Below are 19,508 nucleotides of genomic sequence, written 5' to 3' on the forward strand. Positions count from 1 at the left end.
TGGACCTTTTACAGTCTATGGGATGGACACAAACCTCTGTCGCGTTCTTTCTCTCTCCATCTACCATTCCGATAACAGCTCACGCCTCTTACGTTGCCGTAGCGTACGCGATATTTTTTTTCGTAGGATGAGTCCGGGAAAGTCCCGCCTTTCCCGCCGTTCCCGCCTCTGATTGGCTAGATGGGCTCCATTTTCGACTCTGATTGGCTAGAAGGGCTCTCGCCTGATTGGTTGTTTGTTTTGGTTGTGAAACGGCTGTGAAACGGCTGTGAAACGCAGGCTGTCGGCAAAGCGTGATAAGTGCCTAGATCTACTTGGACTCTCTCTACTTATCTGGCCTGTCTACACTCTACCTGGTCTTTTTACTAAACTTAACCAACTCCTTTCTTCATTGCCTAAACCCAACCAATGGCACAATTACACTTCTCACTCAAACTCAAAATGTAAATTTGGACTCTCTCTACTTATCTGGCCTGTAGCCTCTACCTGGTCTTTTTACTAAACTTAACCAACTCCTTTCCTCATTGCCTAAACCTAACCAATGGCACAATTACACTTCTCTCAAACTCAAAATGTAAACTTGGAATATAAATTTAAAAACTAATTTTTTTTAAATGTGAAACCAGCGGGGATCGAACTCGGATTCACCACACCGCAGGTGAAAACGCAAACCGCTACGCCATAGCATCTAATCACATTTTCTTTTTCAGTTGTGTGTATTTTAGTTTACTACAGTACTGTTGTGAGATGACGTCAATTGAAGGAGAATTCATCCAGCCAATCAGAGGCGGGGAAGGCGGGACTTTCCCGGACTCATCCTACGAAAAAAAATATTGCGTAGCCGTACGTAGGCTCCGGGGTTACCACGGGCAACCAAACGTTTCCATGGAGACAGTGCACAAGTAACAAACGTTTGACTACACCAGGAGGATGGCTGCGCTCGTTGCTTGAGAGGTAAAGTTAAACGTTAGCTCCGAAAACTTTGTTAGTTCTCCAACTTTACGTGTTTGAAACTAGTTTCTAACACTCAGCACATGACACTATAATGTTATAAATGTTACTCAGTGCAGAGCTGAGGTCCAAATACGATGAATCTACTAATTCAGAGAGAGAGAGAGAGAGTGAGCTCCGCTGAGTGAGCTAATTTCTTGGTCTCTAATTCAGGTTTAGTGAGTCTGAACAGAATGAACACTTTTAATGTCGCTACTTCAGCTTCAGCTGCGAAGCTTTGGTGTTTTACAGCGCTGAAGTTGAGGGAAACTTACCCGAGACCAGTCCACCGTTTATGCACGTGTGTTAAACAGTATCGTTAAGGTAAAGGTAAAAGTTTAGCGCGTTCCCAGAGATAAAGGGATAAAGACTTAAACCACACATTCCATGATTTGTGAAACCTCTATCAAATCTGCGAAAACACAAATAAGAGACATGTCACTGCATTTTTCGGTACAGAGACTAACGTTATATTGGACCAGGTCCTGATCCAAAACCACTACACACAGACTTATTATTACATTATCCTACAGAGTCTCTGATTTCTGAAACCTCTGTCCTGTTTGTGAAACAGAAAAATGCAAAAAGTGACAGTGTATGGCGTTGTCCTAAAAAAACTTGTTAAATTGTTTATGGAACCAGTTGAGCAGTAAGCTACTAGGCTAACTAACTAAACCAAAGCAATATGACTGTTACCAAAATATACACAAGACTGTGACTGCTATATTGAATTGAATTCTAGTTCTTGTAAAACAGGAGGAGTGTGTTTGTGTCTGTATTTGTTTCACAGAGAAAGAATGAATCCTTGAGAAGACGTTTTGAGAAAAATGGAAGAGGAATATTTGAAACCCATTCGCCTGGTAAACCCAGTTCATCAGTTAAAAATTGTCATTTTTACTTTCATCAGCATGTTGTAAACACAGTATTTCACTAAATAACCACCTCCCACTTATTCTCCTTTTCCATCTCTCCATCCCCTGGAAGATTTTTATTCGCTGTGTGGCTATTTCTACTGTAACAGAAGAGTCATGGACAGAGGAGAATCAGAGGACTTTGGATCAGTTTATTGTGGACACCACTGTCACATGTGTGGTGGTCTACAAGGATACCAGTGGGAGTCTCCAGGTGGAGTTCTCCATGCCCTTACCGGTACGTCACGCATACCTCTCCACATTCAATTCTTTATCAATTTAAATTGTACTTTTGATAATTGGTTTATTATACTTGCATGTGACACAGAATATAAAATGTGTTGTGTTGTTTTCAATGTTTGTTGCCCATAGGAAATTTAGTCCACCAGTCTGTGAATCCTTGTGTTTCTGTTGTTTTTGTTGTTGTTGTTGTTGTTGTTGTTGGTTTGTCTAACTCCCTTTTGTATTCTTCCTCTGTTTTTCTCCACCACCACAACAAAAAATCTAATGCAGGGACAGATGGTTGAGCAGCTGTGCTATTTTAACCGTTTGCCAGGATCCATAATCACACCAGAGACATTTGATTCGGTCGTACAGTATGGCACTATGCGGGGTGACCCCACCCTGACACTGCTTCATGAAATGACCTGCTTGCACGCCCCAGCAGTTGCCCTCAGCACTTCCAAAGAGAGGAGAATCAAGGACAACTATACCAACAGTATGCACTGCTACCTCCTCGACCTCACAGGTAAAGTACCTCAGAGGAAAACAGAGACAGTTGACTGTCACTAGCACTCAAAAAACTGAAATGAACAAATTAATAAATAAAGACAGCAAGTCCCCCAATGACAGATACCTCTTCATATATCACTCACAGCTGATACTAGACTATGTACCTTGAATAGACCAGTAGAATTATTATATTCTGTTTGTTTTGCTGAAGTGACAGCTGCTACTGACAACTTTAAAAATGCAGCACATTCAGCTTTCCTTGGGGAATGAATGGGTAACTGGTTACCTGGTTTCTGTTCACAGGTTCACACGTGTTTTCCTAGGTCAATAAGACTCAAACTAAGATATTCCTTACAGATATCCTAATTTTTATGACACAATTAACCAGGCTCAGAACATAACACGGAAGTTAAGGTTATTGATTAGATATTTCAGTTTTATAAGATAATTCAAGTTGTGTTAGAGCTACTTTTAGGTTCTTGTAGTTACACCGTTTGCCAAGATGACTGGGATTAAGTTGTGAAAAGCACAAGAGATACTTTATATTTGGCTTCAGTTGGTGCAATGTGCCCAGGACTGGCCGTTAGAAATTCACAGAGCATGCTAACCCTAACCCTAACCCCAGTGTAATGTTTATATGATTTTTATTTTTGAACAGATGATGTGTTTAAGAAGTTGGGCAAAACAGTCCTCTACATCCCAATGGAAGCCCTGCAGTGCAGCCCTGAACAGGTCATCAAGGACAGGAAGCTGATACAGAGAATGGAGAGTAAGCCTGAGAAGCTCTGAGTGTGTGTGTGTGTGTGTGTGTGTGTGTGTGTGTGTGTGTGTGTGTGTGTGTGTGTGTGTGTGTGTGTGTGTGTGTGTGTGTGTGTGTGTGTGTGTGTGTGTGTGTGTGTGTGTGTGTGTGTAGGTGTTTTGTTTTTTTTTGGCATCTGTCTCTATGAGATCTGTGCCTTAAAGAACTTTGTGGCCCGTGTCAGTTAAAAACAGTAACAACACTAAAACTGCAATATCAGCTTTTTGTCTTGGGCACGAGAGGTTTTGTTGAATGAGGCAGTAGTCTTGTAACCCCTCATCTGTTTTGATGTGACTAGTTTGATTGAACTGTTCAGTGAGTGCTTTATGAAGACCACAGGGAAGACACTGACTGTTTGGAAACTGCCATACCCACCAGGATTGTACTGAAAAAATAATCCTAGATTACTCTGAATATCAAAGCCCCTCCTCAAGCAGGAAATGACAGACTTGAGATCAACAAACAAGGCTGAATGTATTGCAAAGGGAGCTGAGAAGAAAGGTCAAGTAAAAGATGATCCAGCTGCAGCTGAACAATGTCCACAGAAGGAAAGACATCAGAAAAACCATCAGGCTACAAGGAACCCAGGTCCCAGTCTTGGGATAGGAAGTGAGCAAATGACTTCGATCACTTCTACTTAGATTTGATTAGTCATCCTTCTGCACTGTCCTCTTTGCTGCAGCACTATATCTACTACCTGCCCCGTCTACTGCCCTTTACCTCATCCACAACCCTCAGCACACAGTCACTCTGCTCCAGCCTGAGGCAGGGCAGAACGCCGCAGCTGTGGAAAACATCCTGTGTACCAAGGATCCCAACATGGCACTGACATCCCTCTGAAAGAAGACCCTGGTGCTTGTCTGTTTTCGGGTCCTGCTGAGTTCACCAATCAGCGAGGATCTGGGGTAGGTGACACGGTCATCTGTCTCCTACATCCATCCCTCCCTCACACAGAAAGGTTATGAAAACTTTGAGAGTTTCAGCGCCATCAAACCCATCCTTCTGTGGGACAATTTGAAGTGCACTGGAGTGGACCACTGCCTCACCACATGGATTGTGGACCACCACACCAACCTGGCTCTGTTTGTATTCATAGCAGACTTCTCCTAGAACTCCACCAGCTGCCACCTGCAAAAGTTCAGAGAGTAGAGAGAAATGACCCGGGGCCAGTGAATATCCCAGGAACAGACATTGAGATCATGGACTTACAAGCACTGGGGTGTTCACCTGATGGTGGTTACACTGGCTACGCTATGATCCCTGTTGGAAATCGTCTCCCACCCAAACACAGGCCTCTCTCAGAACACAGTATATTGTAGGTCTTTCCTTCCTGCTGCTGTCAGACAGTACAACAAACACTGCACACCCCACTCACCCTGTGTAATAATGTGCAGTAAGCATAAACATACTCCATCAGCACATTATATCTCCTGTACAGCCTTTTTTCATAAATATAGACTTGTAGCCTACATATTATGTTATCGATTATTTACCTTTCTAAGTATTTGTTTACTGACATTTTGCAGTTTTTCTCTTTTGTACTGTCCGCTGCTCTTTGTTCCCACATTTCCTCTGTGTTTATCTCGTTCTGACCCTTTGTCATTCTTTATACTGCAACCTTCTGAAACTTCCCCTTTGGACTAGTGCTGTACAGTATTCATCAAAAACACAAAATATCTCCCCTTATATATCCATGTGTCCACTCACTTTTTTCTTACTCTTGTAGCGGTCCTCATCCACTGGACAGAACAAATCAAGGAGCTACTGAATGCCCAAGACGTGTCGAAGGCCGGGGACAACTGTGGTCCGCTGCAGGAGATAGCCTTCTGGAAGAGTCGCTCTCAAAAGCTGTTGGACGTCAGCCAGCAGCTGCAAAAGCCAGCAGTCAGACACATCTACAGCATCCTGGAGTTCTGCAAGTCACTGTATGTGCCACGCTTCTGCAAACTGTCTGAGCAAATCCAGGTACAGGAAGTCTGCAAATCTCAAGTCTAAAATCATCTCTTAATGAAAGTGTATCGTTGCACAGATGTTGTCCTTTCAGGCAACAACTGGACTGTAGTGCTACTCATTTCAGGAGTACTGTGTCTGTGTGACCCGCCAGCTTTTTTTTTTTTACCTTCTCCTCCTACTACTACTACTAATAATAATGATAAATAATAATTAATTATATTTTGTTTGTATGTATTCCACAGGAATGCTCTCTGCAGGCTCAGTCAAACCTCTCCTTCCTGTCTTTACTGAGGGAGCCATGTGAAGAGTTTTCTAAACTCAAACCAAGCCAAGCTGCTCCTAAATTGCGTCACATCATCAGGCTCATACGCTTCATCTGGGTCAACTCCAAATTCTACAACTCAAGTGAGAGGATTAGTGGCCTCTTCCGCAAGGTACCTGCACTCACACAAGCGCTCTTTTATTGACCTACTGTCTGCTGCTCTCTCTCTTACTTCTACAGTCATGACATGCACTATTTGAATTTACGGGACATAAGTACATACAGTACAATATTCCTAATACATATTTGAAGAAAATCAATAGATATGCTGCTTCAAGTTCTCTTCACAGAGAAGTCTGTGGACTAACATAAACAGGTAGTCTTTCACTCTGAGAACAACCCTTGAATTGTAGCTCAACTCTCCATCTGGGTGAGGTTTTTGTATTGTTCTGATAAGGTATCATGACCATTGAAACCTATCCCAACTTTTTTCATCTTTTTGATCACTAGCTGTTTGAATCAGCTTCACTGTTCCACAGGACCAGAGAAAAGTATTTAAGCTTTAATCTCCCGGACTACCATTTTCTAAAGCAATGTACGTAGTAATACTTTTGGTTTTCTTTCTCTCTGCCTACATTCTTATAATTTCCTCTTCCCTCTCTCTTACGCACTTGCATGCCAATGCCTTTTGATATTAACACTGCAGTCTAGCTTAGTGGGTGATAACTGTTGATAGTCTTGGCCTCGTTCACTTAAACCCTGTCTAATTGTTTTACCAAGACCATAGGACATCATAACATTAGATGTTTCACTCTGGGGTTTTAAGGTCATGGATGTTATCAGTTGGCCTGGTGAAAACATATTTCCTGACAGCGAAAAGAATTGCCCTCATTCACAAACCATTCTTTTTTTTTCTTTAGTACATTGTGCACCCATTTCAATTATTAGTCATAGAGTATCAGTATGAATGTCCTTTTTGTAGGTCTAAAAGTAAATAATTAGGTGTAATACTACAATTTATGCATTGTGGCCCTTTACTTATTTTTCAAGTGGTAAAAAGCACTGGTTAAGGTCAAATCTTGTTAATATAACTCTGCTGAGTGATGTAAAGTCATTTTGGGCAGAAAATCCCTCTCTGTGCAATACCAGGAGATGGAATACATTTTTGGCAAGGAAAAAAAATGGGATTATGGATTGTAATAGCCCTTAACTAATTTTTCAATCGGTAAAAAACACTGGTTGAGGTCAAATCTTGTAGATATAACTCTGTTAAGTGATATAAAGTCATCTTGATTGAAATGTCCCCATATACACAAACCCACGTTTCTGCCAGGTTAGTTTTAATATTTCTTCCTATGTTCTGTAAATGGCCATTTTGGCAACGATGGATCGTGGTGCCACGTTTGGTGGTGGCTTTGGCACCAGAGCACGATGCGCTCTCTTGACTTGTAGTTCAGTTTAACTTCAGTTGCCTGATGAAGCTGAACAATGGTTGCACAAAAGCAACCATTGATTGTGCGTCATCTCCTGATCCCTCTTTGACACAGTGTATTCTAATATTTTCTCTTCTGGGCCATCCCTCCAGGTCCTTCAGCTTGGAATCCATCCAATCCGTTACTGCTTCCTCATTAGCTTGTATTCCAGTTTGAGCGCCCATGATCCTTTCCTCAGCCTCTTCTACTCTCTTATATCCTCTTGGTTTCCCTTAAGCTGCTAAATTCCCTCAGTTTTCCGGCTCGTTTTGCTAGCTTGTTCCCCTTCGTCTGTTAGCATGTCGTTGTCCTCCAAGAGACACACACACACACACACACACACACACACACACACACACACACAAAGAGTACAAACACGAATAGAACATAAAGCCAAAAAAGCATTAAATAAATATTACTGTTTTGTTTACTAATTGTGTGAAGTTTCAGTGTACATGTACATGTATGCTGTTACTTTAAATCCCCTTGTCCTCCAAATCTACGCACTGATACAAAGGCATTGACGATGACACACCTGAGAGTGCAGTCTCTCTGATAATGACCCAGATCAGTCTGGACCAGCCTGTCCCCTCCAGTGCATCTCTCTTCTTTGTTTGGCAATACTTTTTATACCTCAAACTGAGATCAAACTATTTCTTCTTTCCTTCATCAGTAGAGCGCTCTTCTCCAGATACAGCATTCAGTGAACGACTGAGAGCATCTTTTTTTCTGTTACTTTGCATCCACCGCTGCTGATGCTACTAAATATAACAGCTGGTGTTTTGTTTCACTTCCTGCACCATTACCTCCAGTTCAGCATTACTAAAGTTCTTTTTAGGTTGCAGATTTTCATTTGGGCATTTTACCTTTTTTTCTCAGCACACCTTCTCTGCTCTGTCTGTGGTTTCTGGGTGCACTCGTACCTGCAGTCTCATGCCCTTTTAGGGGCTTTGATGGAACGTTTACCTATGCTAATCCTATGTTAATTAGGATCACCTTGCACCTGCTCTCAACTTACGAGGTGATGGGATTCATCAATTTAAGAACACAGCTGCAGGCATTTCTGTGGTCTAAGAACACCTTCATGAATCTGACATAGAGTTTTCTTAACAAATTTATTTATTTTTCTTGAGAAAGAATTTAAGAAAATAAGATATTGGCGAATGAGGCCCAATATGAGGAAGCAAATCAACCCAGCAGGCTCAACGTCAAAATTTAGAATGTTATTATGGGGTTTTGTGTTGATGAAATGACTTTTTGTCACAGAAATATAGAGTAGATGTAGATGTTTTCTTCCTGTCATTTGGTCTTTCAATCCTTATTTTGTTTCCTTGTTTCCTGTTGTTGCAGATGAGTAATGAGATTGTCCGTCTGTGCTGCCAAAGCATCTCTCAAGACATGATCTTCGAGGGCTATGTGTCATCTAGCAAACAGACCCTCAGTGATTGTATCCAGTGCTGCCTGAACTGGAAGGAAATATACCTGAAAGAATCAAGGACTCACCGCAAGTAAGGGAATTCCCACTTATTTACAGACCCAATGCACTGTGTTGTCAGGGGAGTTTAAAGTGATTGAATTGAGTTAAGTTATTAAAAGCAAATATATTTGATTTTAAATATTGTAATTCACTGCTTTGTGTGAATTTATTTAGTCGAGGCACAATTATAAAGTTTGGAAAAATTCATTTTAATTGTGATAATCAGTTGAGCAGGGATAAACAATAGCTTTGGTTAATAAGGTTGGGAAATTGTATATAACTAATTAGTGTTTCACAGAGGCAGATCAGAGATGCCTTGTCTAAGTACTTCACTGTCAGTGTAATAATCATCTCATTTGTGTTTCTGACTCTGTCCTCCTATTTTCAGGATTTCCAAAACAAACTGGATCCTGGACCACAGCACATTTTTTGTGGTGGTAGATGCTTACATTCAGAGGTTCAGAGACTTGCTAGAGGTGAATTTTCCCACATCGTTTTCTATGTATTGATACAGTATGTATTGTTTTCTATCGGAGATATTTTTTTTCCCCTTGTCTTTTCTCAGATATGTGACTGCCAGCAACAGTTTGCCCGTTGGGAGGATGGTCAGCAGAGGGCCCTGCCAATCATCAGAGGTTGTCAGGAACCAGAACTGACCCGGTCCCTCCTAGAGATAGAGGGCAACCTCCATCGTGGACTGCAGAACCTGCGCACTGTTTCCGACGGCATGCTTGATGTTGAAGATGCTGCGTGGTGCAATGAATACAACAAGTAGGCTATTGCTCTAGATGATTTTGACGTATTGGGCATAGTTTAAAGGTTTTGTGGTGTGCAGCTGCATTTGCTATCATGTTTTAATGTGCTTTTGGTGTGATCATGTGTGTTAATGTTTGGATACGTTCTTGTGTTTGTGCACAGGTTTCATGCATTGATAAAGGATCTGGAAATGATGATGCAGAACCAGATCAATTCAGTGTTTAGGACGGCGAAGAGGGTGAAGGAAGGAGCACGGCTTCTGTGCATCCTTAGGCCAATATCTTCACGAGAGGTGTCTATCACAAATACACACACACACAAACACAAACAAGCTCTCCTCTCTCTTCTCCCTTCTTTCCCTTAATACAAATTATCTTTTTATTTACTTCCATCCAATCCTCTCAATCCCAGGGCATCAAGGCCACGATAGAAGAGATGGCAGACAAAGTGTGCCTCATCTTGGACAGGGAGCTCAAAATGGTAAACAAGGAACTGAACAAGGTGGCAAGTTCAGTTCCTGACCTTATGCCCAAGATGGCTGGCCAGACTCACTGCATCATGATCCTCAAACAGCGTTTAGACAGATCCATGGAGGTAAATCCATTCGATATCACAGTAATTATTTCTTTTAGACTTGGCACAGAGCAGTTACTATTAGTAGTGTGCAAAATTAAGTCTACTTGACTTGTTTAGCTTCTTACAGATTATAGAAGATAATACATTTTGATGTGGCTTTGTTGTTCTGCCTGTCATCATTGTACAGTAGTGCTGCTGGGTTTGTTGTCTTAGTGTCTGTTGTGTCCTTTAAATGTCAAGCACTATGCTGCAACACTATTTACCTGTTTCACGACAATAAAGATGAACTTATTTACTCCTTTGTTCTCTTTTGTTGCCCTCCAGGTGCTTGAGAAAGTCCATTTCATGCCTAAGTCAGACACCCGCAGGCATGTGTTTACAAACTACACCCAGATGGTCCAGATCATGGATGAGTTTGTGAGGAAGAACTTCAGCGAGTGGAACCAGAGTCTGGATGGACAGAACATCAAGAGACTGGAGCAGCCACTCATGGTGCGCTGCAAAGACAGTTCTGGCATTCTGGACATTAACTTTGACAAGTGGGTTACACTTTCACCATCAGCTGGATACATACAGTAGATATGCTCCTACACAATATATTCAAGCAGAAACTAAGCAGCCTGTGTTTTTTTCTGCAGGAACTTGTTCAGCCTGTTTTCTGAGATCTACTACTGGGATCGAATGAAGTTTGAGATCCCGCAGAGTGTCACCGATGTTTACCAGAGCAAGGAGGACTTCAGAGTCTTGCGTGAGAGAGTACTGCTGCTGGTCAGGAACTATAACAGGTTTGATATCCCTCTGTTTTAGTGATCATGGTTAGTGGGGTATATCATTTGCACACTTTGCTGTTGTGATTTTGTTGTAGAGTGTGAGTAGGGAGTCCACTGACTGCTATTGTCATGTTGTGATTGTGTTTTTTGTCCTGCACAGTGAACATATTCAAGTACAATATTTTGGGCTGTTCTGTATAATCTGGATATAAAGAGTCATACACTCATTTAGGACAATGTACTGTACAGACTTGCCTACAAAGCCCTTTGTAGCTGTGTAACCTAATGAAAAGCATGTTACAAACATTAATGTGTGTTTTGAACGTGTACACTGAAACTTCACGTAATTAGTAAACAAATCACAGTAATATTTATTTAATGCTTTTCTGGCTTCATGTTCTTTTCATGTTTGTACTCTTGGTGTGTGTGTCTGTTTTAGGATCATTGGAATGCTGTCTCCGGATGAGTTGGGTCTGTTTCGGGAGCAAATTCTTTCAATGGACAGGAAGATTCAGCCGGGGCTGAGCAAGCTCCTGTGGTCATCTAAGGGAATCTGTAACATGTTTGTCCGTGACAGTCTCCAGCATGTCGACAAGGTTGTTTTATGTTATTGTAACAGTATAGAATAGAAAAGTGGGTGCATATGTTACAGGAGCACAAGTTTTTGCATGGAGCACAGATTTTGTTCAGGCAGTATGTTCCAGAGAACAGGACCATTACACACAGCCTTACCTGATCTACAGTAGAAGCAGTAAGAAAACAAATTGGTCTGCAATCCCTAAGCAGCTCCTCTCCTCTCCTCTCCTCTCCTCTCCTCTCCTCTCCTCTCCTCTCCTCTCTTCTCTCTTCTCTCTTCTCTCTTCTCTCTCATCCAGGTCCAGCTGATAGTTGATGATTACAAAGCATCTAATCTCTCCATCTCCAACCTTTGTCACGAAATCAGTGACACATTGCTGGTTAGACTTGATGGAAAGACTGTGTACAGGTAAAAGCTGTTGTAATTTCTTGTGTTTTTTTGTGTAAATACAAAAATTTTATGTAAGTCTGCAGATCAAACAACAGTAAAGTGATTTTTCATTTGATTTCTAAGAGAACATAACTTCTCTGTACTCTTCCTATTAATGTGCTCATCCGTTATTATCCCTGTTATTCTTAGAAATCTGGAGTTTGCGAATGACCAAACAGCTCACCAGCAGAGCCATCTCCAAATACTACAATCAGCACATTGTAAAATTGTTGATATAATGAAGAGCATCCATGACATCTTCTCTAACGATGGGCCTGAGGTCTGTGTTTTTCTGTTTTCTTCATTCAATATTAGTTGCATTTTTGCAGATATTTCCTGAAGATTATCATTTTAGACATTAAGAAATTTGGAGAGTTATTATTTTTTAAACACTAATTTTCCAATTAACATATAAAACAAGAAATTTGGAGAATTTAATGTTAATCTGGGGCATTAAAGAAGGTAGCAGAAAAAAAAAACATGTATGTAGAAAAAAAGAACTGAATCAAGGACCATCAGCTTTCATACATTTTTAAATCTGCATCTTTATATGTTTGGTAGCATCTCTTTGGTCTTATTAAGAACCAGATTTACTCAGCCTTTTGCATCTTTCCTCTCATTAATGTCATGTATGTACATTTTTACCATGGTTTTTAAGGTCCAGGAGCACTGGGTGACCTACACAGAGAAAGTGGACCACATGGTGGAGGTAGCACTTCGAAGGAACATCAAAGACTCCATGAAGAAACTATCCAGGGCCATCAACGGAGACAGCAAGACATCACCCAATCCCTTGTTCAAAATCCTGGTAGCACTACGCCAAACAAACTCCCAAACAACACCAAAGGTACTGTAGTGGCAGTCCATCAATATACAATGAAGTGTGTCTGGATATGTCATGATACACCCTGATTTTCAAAGCACCATCATATCACATGAACTAGTTGATGTAGGAAAGATAAAGCTAGTCTTGTTTTTACTCAGACACATGGTCTATCCATCCTGTCAATGTACTGCTAGTTTATGCAGGGTTCTGCTGAAGACGTGAAGTACTGTAGATTGCAGTCAACACAAAGGTTTAATCTCCTCTCTCATGCCCTGTTTCTCTGTCAAATGCATATTATAGTGTTATTGGTGTATCTGGAGAAATGGTATATTATTATTAGCCTGGCTCCACCCACCTACGCACTTCTGTTTAATTTTTTATTTACCCTCAGTACCCTGCCTGGGATTGAAATGCTTTCAGGGCTTTTCTCCTATAGAGAATCTACAGGCCAATCAGCCAACAGAGCCAGTATTAACGGCGGTGGAGATGAATGTTTGCGAAGCCATTCATTCTGTTGTGGTAACTAAAAGCAGAAGTAAGCGATCCGGTCGTTTTGGCTAACTTCCTGTCAGCGGATGGAGTTAGCAGTCCCCGCCCGCGTCCCTACGTCACCACATGCACGCGCATCGCCCTCAGTCTATGCAACTGCCCCCTTGGCGCGCACACACAGAGAGGACCGCCCCTTTATACCGTTCTCTCTCCTCATTGGATAAAGGTTGTAGGATACAAGGAAAGTTTTCTCCTCGGCTTACAGCAGAGCAGAGTGACTGACAGACCCGTGTTTCGGACCAAACACTCTATATAAGTGATTTCTGTCGGGAGATATAACTATTTAAGACTTAACACAAACATTCCGCTTACTTCTGCTTTAACTTTGTTGAGCAAAACCTGCAGCTGTCATTGATGGACATCTTGCACACACTTTGCTTTGCTCATTGCGATGGGGGATGGTCATAGTTCACAGTATGCAGCAGCTTTATTACGTCACGACCAAACGTTAGCCATTTTGGTAAAGGCCGATCCAATAGTTTTAAACTTCAACAGAGAATCCACCTACCAGGAAGTAAATGTTTCTCATTTGAAAGTGGACAGTTTCTCTGCACAAATGAAATGAAGTACAAGAGACTGGTTAGGACCACCAGGCTATATTATAATGGACAGGACAAGTAATTATCTTACTGCTCTACACATTGCTTACAGGGCACAAGATGTAAAGGAGAGGCTTTAGTTGCTGACACCAGAGAAAGGATGGATGAGGGTCAGCATCCATCAGTCATTCTTTTCAGCAGCCAATGAATAGGACAAATTACAACCTGTGACCAAGACATCCCACTTACAAACACACATGCACGCCATGAAATATTCTCAACCATGGTTCTTTTTAACAGCTCTAGTGAAATTCTTTTAGTTTCAGGGGCATGGTTTATAACAGTAGAGAAGCTGTGTGGTTATGGTATGACTATGGTATGTAAATTGTCTTGACAGCAGTCTCTGTGTCTGTGTTCACAGGTTGAGTTCTCCCCATCTCCCGGACAGCTTGCTCAGATAGTGAACATCATGCCTCAGCTCATCAACACCATCTCAGAATTCAAACGACTGCCGGAACTTCTCTCCTGCAAGCAGCCAGAGGGGAATCCCCTACACATCACCATAGGTTACAACTATTTAAACAAATATGTTCATTAATTGTAGTTTTACTACATTTTCCAAAAATGGATACCAGTGTGTACACCTACTGTAACCTGTTTTTACCTTGGGCTGGTCTAAATCCACACATGCAAATAGAGACTGTGATAATGAAGCCTTTGTATATTAATGTATATTTGACCATGTTTATCTGTCTGTGCTTGTACACCACTGACACCCTGGTCCTTGTTGGTCCCCCAGAGCAAGATGAGAAGATAAGGAAGATTCAGGCTGCAGTTGCCATGGGGATGACAGCCAATGCCAGCCACCTGCAGGCCTATCTGAAGACTTGGGACAAATACAGAGACATCTGGGAGATTAACAAGGACTCCTTTATACAACGCTATCAGAGGCTAAACCCACCAGTCACCTCTTTTGATGCAGATATACACAGGTAATGTGCAATACAGACAAATGTGCAAAAATCCTTATTCACTTGACCTGTTTAGGGAATTTCTTCTGGTTCTGTTAAAAATACATATTCACATAGATCTACAGTATATTCTAACTGGGGTTTTCTATTCATTTATATTTCCCAAGTGAATTTCTTTTGTCATAAGACATACATTACCATTTACCATAGTGAAGCATGCAGTCTTTGTACTGTGTCATTTTCTGTGTCACCTTCACCCTCAGATATACAGAAAAGGCCAACAGTGTTCAGCAGGAGGAGACGGTTTTGAGCATTGGGTTTATCACGCTGGACTGTTCGCCACTGAAGTCCTCCTTGGTGCAGCACTGCAGTGAGTGGCAAACAAAGTTAACTCAGCTGCTCAGCCGCATTGCCAGCACCCGCCTCAAAGAACTTCATGCTTTTCTGCATAACAGTGCCGACAGGTGGGGAGTCAAGTCCAAGGATTCTATTTTATTTGTTAAGGACAGTAGAGGTGACAGAAAATGAGAAATCATAAAACACAGCCCTGGTTGGCCCTGAGCCTAGTACTGTCTGTATGTTCTATTTCAGGGCCTTTACTTATTTAACACTTTATTTAGATCTTCTTCTTGAATATGCTAAAGTGGTAGGTTGTATGTGTTCAGAGAATGGAGACAAGGAAACCTACTTGATTCTAAACAGATAAAGTGTATTCAGATGAAAAACATAGATGATTGATGTTACTTATCCTGAATCTACTCAGTCAGAGAGAAATATGAAGGTGGAGTGTTGGGAAAGGAAAGATAGGAAAACATGGTGTTTTTCCTGTAAATATTTGAGATGTATTGTTCTAAAGGTACAGTAGTGTAACTCTGGTTGTGTGTGTGTTTAGGCTGAAACAACCCCCCCTGACACTGGTCGAGCTTGGTGAGAGCCTTAAGGTCTTGGAGACTCTCCAAGGAGATTTGGCCAAAACAGAAGCCCAGATTCCTCTCATCAATGACCAGTTTGCAATCCTGGACAAATATGAGGTTTCGGTAGAACAGGATGTAAGTACCTCGCTCATTAATGTATATATACTAGGGGTGTGCATCTCTCCAATACAAGACGATCCGATACGTATCTCGTTACATGGGGTAAGATACGATTCAGGAAAGATACATTTTAAAATGGAACGATTTGATTCGGAACGATATGGCACAGCTCAATTTGAGGGGGTATAATGCAATGGTAGTTCCTTGTTGAAAGTAGACAATCATTTTACAATATGAATTGACATGTCAGTACTGTAAATGTGGCATTTCCTTCAAAAAGATTTATCAAAGACTAGAGAAGTGTATTCGTAACTTTTGTCATGTTTATTAGTGTAACATGTAACAACATGTAAGAGCCCTCCGTCCGAAGCCCTTCTGGCTGAAAAAATTCAAGTTTTGTTGGCACAAGAGAAAGAAAAGAGCAAACAAACAGCTGCTCCATTGCTGCACTCTTTTTCTTTTTGCGCAGATGTTCATCATCTTCAGTTTTTTGTTGTTGTTGTTGTTTGTTTTTTGGCCTTTATAAAACACACACACAGTGCTACAGCTGAGCAGCGTTAGCAGCTTGATATTCAAATATTGAACTGTTTTTACACAAAGTGCACCCAAACACCAGAATGAGGAGAGAGGAACAGGAACAGCAGAGCTCCTCTGACAGCTCCTCTGTGGAGCTGCAGGTGAACCGGCTTGAGACCGCAGTGTTTTTTTTCTTCTTAGCAGGGCCGTTGATTCAGATGATGCACATCTATGTCTGTGTACGTTTGTCCTCTGATCTTCCTTCACAGGGACTACAATGCATAACTGACACATACTGTAAGCTACATTGAGACCAATTCATTAGTCCGTGTACCGATGCACTCGCATCTTTTAAATCAAAACAGATTTTCCGATTCAAATCAGTTATTTGTTGCACCCCTAATATATACACAAATGCTGCACATGATAGGAAGGAAAATACCATGACAGTGTGCCTGTGTTTGTGAATTTGTCCAAATCTGATTCATCTCAAGTTTTCTCTCCAGATATTCATTTAAAAATTGTGCTCACTATTGCTCTCAATATTTATGTGTTAAAGTACATCTACATATTTTTGTGTTTCTGGATACAATGATACAATACAATGCAGGTATGTAAACAGAGATATTTTACGCTTGCTCGCTCAAAATAGACAGACCATTTCATCGATCCACAGGTGCAAGAAATGCGTGAAGTGCTTCATGAGGAGTGGGTGTGGTTCCAGCAAGTGCTTATTGACAGTAACATCATGCTACAGAAGCACAAGGAGAAATTTAAGAACAGCCTCCTCCTGTCCTCTGAAGAATTCAAGAAGAAGATCCAGACAGCTGAGCAGGAATTCAACAACACAGGTCACACACTTTCTCTCCTACTCTCTGTCACTCACTCATACATTATCATTATCTGTTGCTCCGTCTCTGTCTGTCCCAAAGCAGCCATTACCAGTCTATACAAACCCTCTGTAGAACCTGCAGCCTGTATGTAATCCTTTCTTACCCAACCATATTCTGACTGTGTGGCTGCTCATTTCAATATCAAGACACATCTTGACTATTTTCCCACCACATCAGCATGTTTTCACTCATCTCCACCAACTCTATTTGTTTTCTGATCTTTCATAATATACCATGTAATTTTACACAAAATAGCAAGTTACTTTATATTGTGACATTTATTGTAAACAGTTAAAAAGATAGTAGTTCATTTGTGAGTTTGCTAAGTTTGCATGCAAAAATCTTCAATCCTGTGTAATTAAAATTTGTCTCTAGGTATTACATATTAAACTAAAAGATCTTTGTGTTTTTTTTTTCTCCATGTTTCTTTATATCCCTATATTTTTCCTATCCAGGTCCATTCCACAGTACACTGACCACTGAGTTGGCCTTAAAGGAAATAGCAGAACATCGCAGCCAACTGGAGACTCTGAAACAGGAAGAGAGTGCCATCCTTCATGGACTGGGCTTTTTCAAAATAGAACAGCCCTCCAACAAAAGCATCCGCATGCTGGAGAAGGTTTGACTCATAGTCCTATCATTTGTCTTGCCATCTGTATACTGTATACTGACCACAACATAATGTGACAATAATTCTGAGGTTGCAACTGGCTCATCATGTGTGGATGCAGTTTGAATATATTGGGTGCAATTGTGGGAAAATTTGATATTTGATCAATTACAGTTGAAGAAAAGTGACAGAACATGTGATAAGAGTTAACATACACCAAAGATCCCAGGCTGAACTGAAAGCCAGGATGTTTGGATGTACATAAAAGAAGTAGTTTTTGTTGCAGAACATTTAAATGTTTTTTTCCCTCTTACAACAATGCAAGGAGCATGTAATAATTAAGGACACATTTGCTTGTGTCTTAATGTGTTATATAGGACATAGACCACCTGCAGGAGGTCTGGGAGATCACACAGGAATGGAATGCCAGTTGGAACATCTGGAAGGTCAGTCAGTTTACCAGACTGCAGACGGACGACCTGGAGAGCACATCACAGGAAATGTTCAAAAAACTCCACAAACTCAAGAGAGAACTAAAGGTCAGTTCTGCCACAGTCAGTTTGGCTTTCTGCATCAGGGTGGCTGTCATGGTTTAGCTATCATATATTAACCTGTGTCTATACATTTTGTTTCACACAGATACATTATACATGTTTAGCTAAACAGTACATTTAATCAGTACTTCATGTTCTAGAAACTACTTAAGCCATGGTCTCAAGAAGAAGAATAGAGAAAGATTTTTTTTTTTTTTTCCATGGATGTGAAGTTAACAGTCTCATAGGGGATTCTATTTCCAGCCTCAGACCTACAGAGCTATCTGCTACACACTACAGTTAATTTCATTCCTTATATCACTTTCCCCCTGAGATGAACCTGTCAGCCACTCTCATATCTACATTACACAGTCCTGACGATGTGTCCTTTGATTGCAGGATAAGGATTGGGACATAGTAGAATTCTCTAAGAGCAAGATTGACCAGTTCAAGCTGATCATCCCTCTCATTTCTGACATGAGGAACCCAGCCATGAGAGACAGGTACTGCCAAATCATTTAGAGATTGTTATTAAGATTGTTATTAAGCATGTTACAGGGTTTTTGTTTTCTGCTGACTTAATTCCCAGAGGAGACTTCTGTTCTCAATATGAGGTAGTACCATCACTAAGGAAAAACCAAAACTTTTTTTTTTTTTTTGCAAACCAGCATCCTGTCTTGCCTTGTCCTGTGCATTTTGTCTAAATTGTTCCAACAGAATGTCAATTGACAGGATCAGGCACAACCTGAAACTGGAGGAAACCTAAGCTGAGCAAGGATGAGTGGGTGACATTAATGGGTCATGTATGTCATTACTGATTTAGCTTTTGGAGGCAGCAGTCCTGGTGCATGGGTAATAAATATACACACTCAGACTCGCTGCTGCATTCAACAAGCAAGGGTGAACAGAAAGAGAGAAGCAAACACCTACGACCACTTCACACTGGTTGTTACAATAGTTTGAAGGTAGTGAAACATCAAAGGGTATAATGGGTACATTTTACCTGAGTGAGAACACTGTTACTGTAATTAAATGGAGAAGAAGGCACAGTAGTGTTAGCTGGCACTGATTCTGCTGTCTCGTCCCTCTCTGTTTTGTTCTCCCTCCCTTTGAGTACCAGTTTTCAGTTATGCCAGTCACTATGATTCTGTACTGAGTTCAGGGTACAGTGGTACATCTGTCATCATCCCAAGATATCTCTCTATTCATTGGGAATTCTACAAGCGTCTTAGGCCTTGTCCACACGAACACGGGTATTTTTGAAAACAAAGTTTTGTTAAATAAAATTCCGCGTCTACACGAGCAGTGTAATAAAAATACTCCATACACACGC

At 41.0% G+C, this 19,508-nt stretch overlaps 1 protein-coding gene across 1 annotated transcript in view; it reads left to right on the forward strand.

The window, feature by feature from the left end:
• The first annotated feature begins 889 nt into the window (after nt 1–889).
• The window catches only part of dnah2 (dynein, axonemal, heavy chain 2), an 84,960-nt gene continuing 66,341 nt past the window's right edge, over nt 890–19,508 (forward strand). Inside the window, exons 1-26 of the mRNA XM_085806196.1 lie at nt 890–954; nt 1,781–1,850; nt 1,975–2,139; nt 2,415–2,649; nt 3,292–3,402; nt 5,159–5,397; nt 5,628–5,819; nt 8,470–8,627; nt 8,985–9,072; nt 9,162–9,367; nt 9,515–9,644; nt 9,764–9,946; nt 10,253–10,467; nt 10,567–10,713; nt 11,138–11,294; nt 11,574–11,683; nt 11,855–11,984; nt 12,363–12,551; nt 14,040–14,184; nt 14,418–14,610; nt 14,853–15,053; nt 15,482–15,638; nt 16,816–16,990; nt 17,488–17,651; nt 18,020–18,181; nt 18,575–18,678. Coding sequence (XP_085662322.1) covers nt 1,818–1,850; nt 1,975–2,139; nt 2,415–2,649; nt 3,292–3,402; nt 5,159–5,397; nt 5,628–5,819; nt 8,470–8,627; nt 8,985–9,072; nt 9,162–9,367; nt 9,515–9,644; nt 9,764–9,946; nt 10,253–10,467; nt 10,567–10,713; nt 11,138–11,294; nt 11,574–11,683; nt 11,855–11,984; nt 12,363–12,551; nt 14,040–14,184; nt 14,418–14,610; nt 14,853–15,053; nt 15,482–15,638; nt 16,816–16,990; nt 17,488–17,651; nt 18,020–18,181; nt 18,575–18,678 — 3,989 coding nt within the window. The 5' untranslated portion in view covers nt 890–954; nt 1,781–1,817. The remainder of the gene's footprint in view (nt 955–1,780; nt 1,851–1,974; nt 2,140–2,414; nt 2,650–3,291; nt 3,403–5,158; nt 5,398–5,627; nt 5,820–8,469; nt 8,628–8,984; nt 9,073–9,161; nt 9,368–9,514; nt 9,645–9,763; nt 9,947–10,252; nt 10,468–10,566; nt 10,714–11,137; nt 11,295–11,573; nt 11,684–11,854; nt 11,985–12,362; nt 12,552–14,039; nt 14,185–14,417; nt 14,611–14,852; nt 15,054–15,481; nt 15,639–16,815; nt 16,991–17,487; nt 17,652–18,019; nt 18,182–18,574; nt 18,679–19,508) is intronic.

The sequence above is a fragment of the Trachurus japonicus genome, chromosome 18 (genome assembly GCF_045865225.1).
Source record: "Trachurus japonicus isolate A0001 chromosome 18, Traja_1.0".
Taxonomy (NCBI): Eukaryota; Metazoa; Chordata; class Actinopteri; order Carangiformes; family Carangidae; genus Trachurus; species Trachurus japonicus.